The 11,530-nt window shown below is 65.7% G+C and overlaps 1 protein-coding gene across 1 annotated transcript; it reads left to right on the plus strand.

Annotated features, from left to right (window-relative positions):
• The first annotated feature begins 2,921 nt into the window (after positions 1-2,921).
• Positions 2,922-7,348, plus strand: MLN (motilin). Its single transcript, XM_004617716.2, has 4 exons — positions 2,922-3,038; positions 4,763-4,879; positions 6,689-6,849; positions 7,342-7,348. Exons 1-4 carry the CDS (start codon positions 2,922-2,924, stop codon positions 7,346-7,348), a joined length of 402 nt encoding a protein of 133 aa, XP_004617773.2.
• Positions 7,349-11,530: the final 4,182 nt, after the last annotated feature.

Genomic DNA, 11,530 nt, shown 5'->3' on the forward strand with positions numbered 1-11,530 from the left:
GCCTCCCGCGCCCTGCGTCCCGAGCCTGCCCAGGGCCGTGACCTGTGGGGTCCAGGGGCCGTGTTGGGTGGGGCACAGAATGTGGGCCCCTGATCCCCCACCTGACATGGGCCCCTGGCCCCCCACCTGACACCCCCCTGGCCCCCGGCCCTAGTCTCGCTGGCCCCGGGGCAGGACTGTCACTCCCTTTCCTTCACCCCCCAAAGGCCCCTGAGCCTTTCTGTCACTCGGGTGTCACAGAGGCTGCACACGAGCCGCCCTCTCTGGCCACGGCAGACACACCCCTAGGTGCTCGGTCCGCTCCGGGCTCCGCTCTCGGGGTCGCTCCCAGAGCGTCGGGGAGCAAACCCGTGGTTCCCACCTGCCACACTGTCGCCCCCAAACTCCCCGACCCCCGCTGAGAGCAGGCCTGGAGCCGCTCAGCCTCCTGCCCACCGGGCAGAAGAGAAGCAGAAGCCTGGGAGGGTCGGGAGAGGCCGTCTGGACAGGGCTGCCCCCGCCCGGCGGTCGGGGAAAGGGGCATTCCAGGGACGTCCCGCAGGCCCTGCCCCCGTTTCCGTGAGCCCCAAGAATCCAGCTCCCCACCCAGAGCCCCCAAGGGTGCGACCAAAGGTCAATGGGCCCCGGAGGGAGGGATATAAGGGCCCCGTGGCTCCAGCCGGACACCAGCTCGCCCACAGAGACTGGCCGACCACCCAGACCGCGTGAGTAGCCGCCTCCCGAGAGCGGGAGTGAGCCCCAGGCGGACTCCGGGGTCACCTGGCCCGAAGCCCCCTCGGCCCGAGAAGCCGGCGGCCAGGTTCCAGCACCGAGCAGGGCGGGCCAGCAGGTGTCGGGGAGTGGGGACAAAGGACAGGGGTCCCGGGGGAGGGGAGAGGGGTGGCAGCCCCTCATCGCAGGGAAGACGACTCAGCCCTGAGCCCCCGGGAGCACAGGCGCCGGCGGACGGGGGTGCTATGGGGCAGGAGCGACCCCCGGGTTCTGCCCGCTTTCCTTTCAAGTCCTTGCGGTAAGGCCCGAGGTCCGCGTGAAGACCAGCATAAGGGGGTCTGTCTCGGGGAAGAAGGGGCTTCACCAGACAGCCACAGCTTCGGCAGGGAGAGAGAGGGGGGTGCTGGGGGCAAGAGCACCCCTCACCTCTGCTCGCCCGGGGGTCTGGCTGGGCCTTGGCTTCTGAGAGTCGGGGTCCCGGAGGCCGGCCGCTGTAGCAGCCGCGTCTCCCACGGGTGTTTCAGCAGGTAGAGGGGAGGCGGCCGGGCGGTCGTGGGCACAGGGCCGGCAGAGCAGGGCCAACACCCCCCCAGCTTCTCTCCCAAGGGACAAGGGGCACTGACCCTGGCGGCCAGCCCGGGCGGGGCCCTCCAGACCCAGGCCTGCCCAGGGGGCTGCGGGACCCCGCACACTCTGGAATCCCCCACCCGGCAGTGCTGGCCGTCCCCCCGCTCACAGGAACATGGTCCCCAGGGACCCTCGGCTGGCCTGTCCCCTGCTGGGAAATGGGCGCTGCCCAGGGCCTTGGAAGGAGCATCTGACCCTCGGTTGCCCTGCAAAGCTCGCTGCCGTCTCCCTGGGGTCTCACACTGGCAGTGTCCCCACCCCCCCCACCGCCGCGTCATCAGAGCCGCCCCTCACTCGGAACAGCCCCTGTGGGCTCAGCTGCCAACCTCAGCCTGTCTCCACCCGAGTGGCCTTCCTGGGCCTGTCCCGACCCTCACCGGGGCCAGGGCCGCCTGAGCCTGTGGTCCTGTGTCCGGCACCCCACCCTGCCAGAGGAGGCGGGGGAGGGCTGGCCTCTGCCTCCCCGCCCGGGGTCTGCAGGGGGAGGGGGCCACGTGGGCAGCGGTCTCACCCCTGCAGGTTGGCCGCGGCCTGGGCCTGCTCTGGGCACTGGGGTCTGAACACACTGGGACTGACAGTGCCCCCAGCGGCCCCCCTGGCAGGGTCCTGCCCCCACCCCAGCCCAGTCCCCTGCGTCACCTCAGGCCAGAGGTGCCCTGCGGGCTGCCCTCTGCGCCCACCCAGGGCCTCCGTCCCCGCCAGCAGGCCGGGCTGTGCAGGAGGAGGGGCCCCCTTCGGTTTCCCAGTGAGACTGGGGTAGGACTGTCCCCCCGGGGCCCCTCTTGGCTCTCAGCCCTGCTTCCTGCGAGGTCAGTGTCCAGCTCTGCCGTCGCACTCAGAGCCCGGGCTCTTCTCGATGCACCGCGGCTGGGCCCCGGGCAGAGCGGGGGTCAGTGGAGTCAGCGGGGCCCGGCCCACCCTTCCATCACCCTCATTTTCTCCGGGGTAGCTCTCGTCACAGGGGCGTCCCCTTGTGCAGGAAATAAGCCACCGAGGGACCCCTAGAAATCAACCTTCTTTTTAAATCTTTTTTATTTTTTAATTTTTTTTTTTGGTTTTTGAGCCACACCTGGCAGTGCTCAGGGCTTCCCCTGGCTCTGTGCTCGGGGGTCTCTCCTGATGAGCGCAGGGGCCCGTGCTCCTGAGTTGGCCAGCACGAAGGCGAGACCCTCCCCTCTGTGCTATCGCTGCAGCCCCCAGATCGGCCTTTTCCGTGAGCCCATGAGGGGCCGCCACCCGTGTGCCCCAGGCTACTGCTGCCCCCAGATCTTCCCGGCCCCCGGGGGGCAGCGTCGCCCTCCTTGTGATCGCGGGTCTGGGAGATACTTTGCTCTGAGATATGGGGTCTCCCCACCTCGCTCCCAGCTGAGCCTAGAAGACCCCAACAACTTCCCCCACAGTGTGGGGGGGGGACAGGCACCCTCAGCGGGGGTTGGGCCGCTCTCCCAGCCCACGGGGCGAGGGGGGGCAGGTCTGCATTTTCTGGCCCAGCCCCGAGGAGAGGCTGAGTGACCGGCGGGCCACACAGCTCCGGGAAGCCGGACGCAGGGGTGACCGGGCGCCTGCCTCTGTCCAGCCCCAGGATGGTGTCCCGCAAGGCCGTGGCCGCGCTGCTGCTGGTGCACCTGGCCACCATGCTGGCTGCCCAGACTGAAGCCTTCGTGCCCATCTTCACCCACAGCGAGCTCCAGAGGATGCAGGTGAGGGTGCCCCGCGGCGGGGGGTGGGGGATGCTCGGCACCCGGCAGGGTCTCACGCCCAGCCAACTGCGTCAGAAAGGGGCCCAGTGCCCGCCCCCAGGCCCTGCACCCTTCCCCAGTGCCACACAGTGGGGCCGCAAAGATAGTACAATGGGCAGGGCACTTGCCTTGCATAGGGTCAACCCTGGTTTGATCCTGGCGTCCCATACGGTCCCCTGGGCACCGGCAGGAGTGCAGAGCCAGGGGTGACTCCTGAGCACCACCGGCTGTGCCCCCCCAAGCATAATCAAATCCTGATGCCAAGCGGAGGTGCCAGTAGCCCTCTATGAGCCACCTTCTCCTGCCGCCCCCCGTCCCTCTGAGGAAGTTTGTAATGAACAAGCCCGTAGATCTCTGTGGAGCCTCTCTGCATGCCTGCCCCCCCCCGGGGACGCCTAAGCCCCCTGCCTGGGGGGTGTCTGAGACACAAGCCTGCGTGGTGGAGACCCAGCCAGCCTCGGGCCGCTAAGTGGTGCTGAGGGGGTAGGGGGTGGAGAGCTGGGCCCGAGGGAGGGAGCGAGCATCCGGAGCCGAGAGAAGGGACCCCTGCTGTCCCTTGCTGTCCCTTCTCTCTTTTCTGGCCAGTGGGGGCTCCCGGAGAGCAGTGGCTGGGGGGGTCCTTAGCAGCCGGTGGGGGGTCCAACCTGGAGCTGCCCCCACCTCTCCAGCCCCTTCTCCCCAGAGCACAGAAGCATCAGGGCGGCTCCGTGGAAGCCAGGAGCCAGCTGCCGGCCCCAGCCGCCCCTCAGCTGACACGTCGGCGGGGTGCTGAGCTGAGTTCCTTTGCCTTTACCCGGGAGATGGACTCCAGTGCTCCTCCATCCTGAGCAGGGCCCACCAGGAGGGATGTCTGGGCCGGGGCTTCGGGCAGCCTGGGAGCTCCAGGGCTGTCCAGCAGGCTCAGCCGGGGCCCTGGGCGGGGCCAGCGCAGAACAGCGGGGAGAGAGGGGGCCTCGCACCGCCCCCCCCAGCCAGCCCGGCTCCCTCTCCCGATAGACCCGCCTCTCCTCCGGGACCACGGCCCGGGGCTCGGGACAGGCCCGGAACTGGACCCCCAGGGGCCCGGCTGAGGAATCGCAGGATCCTGGGGGTGCTCATGTGGGCACTGAGCCCCCCGAGACGGGCCAAGCGGGACGCAGGCCAGAGAGACATGGTCATGCGCGGCCCGGTTCAGAGCCGGCCTCAGACGCCCCGAGGGCCGGCCAGGAGCCCGCTCGCAGCTCCCCTCCTCCTCCCGCCCGGATCCTTATGAAGAAGCTGCACAAACATCCCCCCGTGATCCATCTCCCGGCTGGCGCCCATAAATCACCTCCCGGGGACTCCGAGCTCCCGGCCGCCCCACGGCGTGCGCACCGGGCTCGCCTGTCTCGCCACCTTTTTTATCGGCTCCGGCTCCGGCAGCCACACTGTCCCGCTCTGCACACGAGGGGGGGCGGTCATTACTCTCCGCGCTTTAACTTAATTAACGGGAGCAACCGGGGCGCCACGGCTGGGCCACGAGCACCGGGCGGGCTCCTCCCCCGGCGACAGCGAGGGCGGCCCAGAGGGCCGAGGGCCGTCCTGCAGCCCCCCTGTGTCTGGGCCCCTCGTGCCGGGGCCCCGGGGGGAGGGGTGTGTGGGCCCCGGGGGGGGCACCAGCTGGCCGGCGCGGGTGGGTTTGCACAGGCCTGTGCTCTCTCTGTCAGGAGAAGGAGCAGAACAAAGGGCGGAAGAGATCTCTGGGCGTGCAGCACAGGGCCGAGGGCGCGGGGCCCCTGGCCCCCGAGGACCCCGCAGACGGACGGGAGAGCCCAGCGGTCCAGGTGAGCAGACGGGGCCGGGCTAGGGCAAGGCCGAGGGGCCCCGTGCTAGTCTAGAACCCTGGCCCCGAACACGTCTGTTTGCAGGTTCCAAGGGTCCGTGTGGGGGCAGACTGTGGGGGGGAGAATGGGGGCCCCTGCGAGGCTGGGCCAGGATCAGGGGGCAGCTGGACCCTGAAGGGCCCGAGCCCGCGTGGGGGGGGCTGTCACACACGCGGGCTGCAGGTGAAGCCGCAGATGCCCTCGCTGACTCAGGGGCAGCCTGGGAGGAAGAAGACCCGGGGGCCGGAGTGGACCTGGGACCCAGGAGTCTGTCGGGCAGCCGAGCTGGCCTCTCCCAGACAGGCCGAGGGGCGGGTCGGTGCCCTGACTCCCTGGGCCTTCCCGCAGGCAGGGTCAGGGGGTGCCTGCGGGTGAAGGTTGGGGTGCCGGGCCTGTACCCAGGGAACTTCCCTGCAGCGGGGCGGGGAGGGGATGGAACCATCATCCAGAGAGAGCGGGGGCTTGCCTAGCCGGGGGTCTGAGTGGGGCTTATTGTGAGCCCTGTCCTATCAGCTGCTGCCGCACACTGTCCTCAGATCTGGGGCCCAGAAAGTGACATGGTGTGTGTGTGTGCGTGTACATGTGCACACATGCATGTGTGCATGAGTACATGCATGTGTATGCATGCATGTGTGTGCATGTGTGTATGCGTGTGTGTGCAGGTGTGCATGTATGTGTGTGCATGCATGCGTGTGTGTGCATGTGCATATGTGTGTGCGTGCGTGTGTGCGTGTGTGCAGGTGTGCAGGTGTGCATGCATGTGTGTGCATGCATGTGTGTGTGCATGTGTGTGTGTGCGTGTGTGTGTGTGCGTGTGCATGTGTGTATATGTGTGTTTAGGGGACGGGGGTGTCCTGCCCTGCCCGTGCGCTCCTGGGCTCTCTGCAGTTGGGGAAGGGTGACCTCCCACAGAGCCGCCCTCCAGGTGGCCCTGGGCAGGGATCCAGGCCCACTGGGAGCTTCCCTGTCGGTGTGACGTGCAGGGGGACGTCTCGGGGGCTGGGGTCCCCTTTCTGCCTGGGATGCTGACCAGGATGCCTTCCTGACTCACGGGGCCCCATCCTCATGTCCAGGGAGGAGATGTGGCCTTGGGGGCAGCGCCAGGCCAGGAGGGCCCACTAGAGGCACCTGGGCCTTCCCACAGCCCCGCTGAGGGGGGCGGGAGAGCAGCCTGGGTTTCCCCTGCAGTTCTGGAGGGGCAGGGGGGCCCCACAGCTGCCTGTGGGTCTGAGAAGCCAGACCCCAGGGCTGGGCGGCCAGAGCATGGCCAGTTGGCCCCCTGCACCCGGGCCTCTCCTGGAGAGGGTCTGATCCCGAGTCCCAGGCGTCACTCGTGTCCTCACGGCAGGCTGGGGTCGGGCCAGGTCACAGGAAACGTCCTTCCCCGCCAGGACTCAGCCACAGGCCCGAGCAAGGGGCCGACTGCTTTCAGGGGGGCAGCATTGGTCTCCTCATTGAGGGGTCGTCGGGAGCCGTAACAGCGTTTGGCATGTTCCCGACCTTTCTGCAGGAGGAGAGAGGGAGGGGCCCTTTGTCGGGGAAAGGGGGCTTCCCAGTCATCCTGCCCACGCCCCGTCCACAGCAGCTCCTGTCCCCCAGACGGCCAGCCACGGCCAGCCACCTGCACCGCCCCCCCTGGGAGCCCTGGGGGAGGTGCAGCAGGAGGACAGGGGCGGAGGGGGCAGGGGTGGCGGGTCTCCCTGCTGCCCCAGGACCACCTGTGGGGCTCCCAGCGCCTCCCCTCCTTGTTAACGCAGCCTTATTTCACAGCTGACTGCTTCTGTGGAAATTGGAATACGGATGAACTCCGGGCAGCTGGAAAAGTACCGGGCCGCCCTGGAAGGGCTGCTGGGGCTGGCATCGCCGTCCACCCGGAACGGTTCGGAGGGCGGCGCCGACACTGTTAATATTACGGGAGCACATCTGAGCAGGTTTGTTTTCCTCCCTCCACCCCCCCTCGGCCCGGCCGTCTCCACAGGGGGCTCATGGCGGAGCTGTGGGCCGGGACTGTGGGTCAGTGCTCCCGCCGGGGACGGCTCAAGGTCCTGCCATGGTCTCCCAGGCCGATGCCCTCAGGTCAGGGTGAGGGGTGTCGGAGGGCACACACTCCCTGGGCACCCCTGCAGTCCCCGTGGGGGGGCACGCCCACCCTCAGTGCTGCAGACCCTCCGTGCACGTGCTTGGCCCCGTCAAGGTCAGCCTGGGCGTCCCGTGCAGGGCGAGGCCTCCTCTGACCGACAGCCTCTGATTGCTTCTCGGGTGCCCGGAAGGGGACAAGGGCAGAGCGGTGGCCAGCTTGGGCCCTGGGCTCGCCTGGGCTCTGGCGGGAGGAGGAGCGTCCAGCCCTGCTCCCGCCCCGGGAGCCTGACCCAGCCGCAGACCCGCCACCTCCCTGAGCTTCACGCCCCCTTTGCTCTCCCCAGCAACTGAGTGACGCCCCCTCAGGGAGAAGGTGCTGGGGGGGCCATCCACCCCAAGCAGCGCCCTGGAGAGCCCAGGAGCCCACCTGCTGGACGTGGAGGAAAGACCCCCTCTCCCAAGCAGGCTCCCCACCGCCTTCCCCACCAGCCAATAAAAGTGAGCAACCCACCGAGACGGCTCTTTTATTGACTATTTTAATTTCCGCATGTCAGACTCGGGGCAGGCCCGCCGGGGTGGACGCAGCTCCGCGGAGCTGACCCCGCGCCTCTGGGGAAGGTCTGGTTTTCTGCGCGTTTGCCCCTCCGTGGAAGGCGAGGGCACCGGGCCAGGAGGGAGCCCAGCGGGAAGGGCACTTGCCTGGCAGGCTGGGCCCAGGCCCCGACACCCTCGGGTTCCCCGAGCCCCGCCAGGAGTGAACCCTGAGCAAGAGCCAGGAGTGGTCCCCAAACAAGACACAAATGAATAGGGAAACGGAGGCACCCCCCCCCCCGCCACTGTGTGAGTGGCAGAGTGGGCTGGGCTCGGGACTCGATTCTGAGGCGGGTCTCGGCTTCCCGGCCAGCACCAGGTGCAGCCGGCCGAGAGCCCAGAGGCCCCTGCAGCCCGGCCCCGGCCCTTTCACCGCCCGCAGCCCTGGCAAAAGCCAGGAGGTGAGATCTGCCGAGAAACCTGGGGCCGGGGCCCCAGCGAAGAGGAAATTACTATCATCATTACCACCTTGTGACTAGATGCTCTGGCATCCACAGAAAATTACACGGCCAGACACTTATTTCTGCCTTCTCGACAAAACCGGATGGGAAATTTTGTCCTAATTTAATTTTGCATTAATGAATGTTCATTTATTTATCAACCGGGGCCGGAGTGGACTTGCACTGCCTCCATCCACAGTTCTCCTGGCAATTAGGTCCAGAACCCCAACCGCTGAGAGTGAGTGAGTGTGTGTGTGTGTGTGTGTGTGTGTGTGTGTGTGTGTGTGTGTGTGTGTGCTGGAGGGCGTCACTGAGAGCTGGGACCACCAGAGCACCCCAACCCCTCCGAAAGGATGCTATGAGGACCGCCCGCCCCGCCCCGCCCCTGCGACTGCCCCCTCCCACGCTCCCCACGCCCGAGTCCCACCAATCGGGCTGCAGGACACGCTGCCAAGATGCAGGGGAAGAACGCAGCTTGAAGGCAGAGCAGTCAGAAGCAGGGTCTGCAGGGCATGAGGCCGGGGGGAGGGGGAGGGAAGGGGAGGGGAAAATCATGTGCAGGACGCCCCCCGGCCCCCCCACCCCCCGATCCCCACACCGCTTCCCTCTGCTCTCTGCAACCTGCTTCCAGACGCGGAAGAATAAAACGCGCCGTCTCTCTCCCCAGAACACAGACTTTTGTCCCACCCTCTGTGCTGCCTGAGACCTGTGTCCCCCCACCGAGGGGCCAGGGTCCCCCCAGCGCCCTCCTGGGGGTCTCCTTTCACGGGGGGGCCAGGACGCGGGGCTGCGGGCTTTCAAAGGCGGCTCAGCCAGGCGCAGGGCTGCGCGTCCCAACCCTCACCCGGGCCTCTGATGTGCTTCTGGATAACAAGCCACGACAGCCCCCACCCCCAGCCCCCGCGCCCGCGTCCGTGTGTCCCCGCAGATGCTCAGAAGCAGCCGCTGCTTTCTTCTCCCCGTCCCCCTCCTGCCCCCGCCCGATGTCTCACAGTCGGCCCAGATCATTCTTTCTCTCCAGCGAGCACCTCCAGCTTCCAGGCAGCCTGGGAGAAACGGGGGCAGAGAGGATGCTGCGAGCTGCACCCAGAGGGAAGGGCCACAGGAGAGAGATGCTCGTGGTCAGAGCCACAGACCCCGGGGCTGGGACCCCGGGCAGGAAGAGAGAGGGCCCGGCAGCCCCCTGCCCACACCACCGCCTCACCGCCCCTCCCATCTCCCAGGGGTGTCTCAGGAAAACCCCCCGAGACTCCTCCCCCCAAGTCTGCAGTTTCGGGGGGCGGTCACAGAGGGGTCCCCCCTCACGTGGGACGTGCCTTGAGCGGCACGGGCCCACTGCGGGTGACGGGGCAACCTGTGCTGAGCCCGTGAGATGGAAGATGATGAGGTATTTTCTCGATAACCACGTCGGTGTGATTTTATAATTACGGAGCTCCGTGGATTTGCCATGAAATTGAATAGTTAAAAGCAAAGAGTAATTGCCTGATATCTGTACTCTGTAATTTAGTATAATCTAATCATGGACAAAGCCCAAAAGAAAATGCTCTGAAAGCATTACATTTTTCTTCATACACAACTCGTTATTGACGTCGGGGAGCGAGCGGATTCGAGGCCTCTAAAGGAGCTCTTTCCCCACAGCCACCCAGGCGCGCGTGGCCGGAGAGAGCGTTTTGTGCGGCTGTCAGCACATTCTGAAAAGCAGTTGACCTCGCTGCCCGAGACGGGTGCTGGCATTTCTCCAGGGCAGCCCTCACTCGGATCAACAGTGAGGAAAAGGGAGTCTCCATCCCACCCCGCTTTTCAGGACAAAAGGAACCTGGGGGTGCTGGGGTCCTTACAGCCGAAAGCCGAGCCCGCGTGCCCTCCACACCCATCTCTGATTACACTTTCCCCATTCCCCCGTGATCAGATCCAGCTCAGAATAGCGGAGAGAAATGCAGGTGACAAGCTGGTTCAAGAGAAAGTATGGGATCCCAGCATTTTTATTTATTTATTTATTTATTTATTTATTTATTTATTTATTTTTTGCTTTTTGGGTTACACCCGGCGATGCACAGGGATTACTCCTGGCGGTGCTCAGGGAACCATATGGGATCCCAGGAATCGAACCTGGGTCTGCCTTGTGCAAGGAAGACGCCCTCCCCACTGTGCTATCGCGTCTGTAAGGACCTGGTAAGTGAGAGTGGGCTTTCTGCAGGCAGCGGAGAATGGAGCGCACTGAAAGATTTATGGCTGTTATTATGACCAGGCTCTGCCGAGACAGAGAGGTCAGCGGGCCTGCGGGGAGGCCGCCCTCCGGGAGAGCGGGAGAGCGGCGCGTCCCTGAAGCAGCCCCTCTCCCCGCCGGGCATGCGGTCGGTCCCTAAGTAGATCTGGACACTGCCGCGTGTTTGGCCTCTTGTGCCCTTAATAACTCGGGAAGCCCGGCCAGAGCCCGAGCCGCTCACCTTCAAACAGAAAAACCCACAACAGCGCGATGAGAAAAGAGGGCACCGCGGGCAGCGGGGAGCAAGGCCAGCACCGGGGGCAGGCTGTGAGGCGGGTGGGGGGGAGGCCCCGGGGGTCGGGGCTGTGGTTTCAGAACACCCCTGTCAAACCTAATTACCCGCAGGCTGACTTCACACAAGAGCCTGGGGCGGAGCTTGGGGATGAAGGAGGCCAAGCGTCACCCGCCCAGGCTCAGGGGCGGGGAGTCCGGGAGAGAAACGGGGAGTCACACTGACTTCCTCAATCAGGCCGCGAGATTCCGTCTCCCAGGGGCTGGCGAGGGCGGCCCTGATCAGCAGGGACCCCTGCGGAGCGCCATCCTGCGTGCAGGTCTCTCACGCCCACACCCACTAGGTCGATGCCAGGAGCTTCCAGAAGCTGCAGTGGAGGCTGGAGGCCGGAGGGTGGGAGCACAGGCCCCAGCTGTGACTGTGATTGGTTCTAGGCTGGAGGGTAGACATGGGCGGGGCGGGGGGGGGGCGCTGGGGAGGGCTCCGGGCCATTAGGCCTGGATGCTCGGAGAGCAGCGGTGGGCCCCCAACACAAGGGAGGCTGACAAAGCCCACACGGGGGGCCCCGCTGGGGGTGGCTCCAGTTCAGTACATATTTTTAAATCGCCCCGAGATCCATTGTGATGAAATAGACCGTAACTCTGTGTAATGCCGTACCGTTAACTTTGTTTAAGCATCAGTTTCAGGCCCTCTTAGAATACCCGGGGCCGGTATTGATGCCGAAAGGCTCATTCTTTATATATTGAAGTGCACAGCTGCAAGGAGTCGCACAAATGTTACCAACTCATTTGTCATGCAAACAGTGCTTCAGAAAGAAATAAAATACTATTATGTGGTATATGTGTTAGGCAATCACTATATCAAATTCATGGCATTCCGTGCAAACACAGGCAGAGGAAAGGAAAACAACACTTGGTAAGAGAAATCTCGCCACATGGGAGCGGCTCAGCCGGGGCGGTGGGCGGGCAGCAGCGGGAGCCTGACCCAGCCGGGCTGTCGTTCCC

The sequence above is a fragment of the Sorex araneus genome, chromosome 2 (assembly GCF_027595985.1).
Source record: "Sorex araneus isolate mSorAra2 chromosome 2, mSorAra2.pri, whole genome shotgun sequence".
In the NCBI taxonomy this organism is placed as follows: Eukaryota; Metazoa; Chordata; class Mammalia; order Eulipotyphla; family Soricidae; genus Sorex; species Sorex araneus.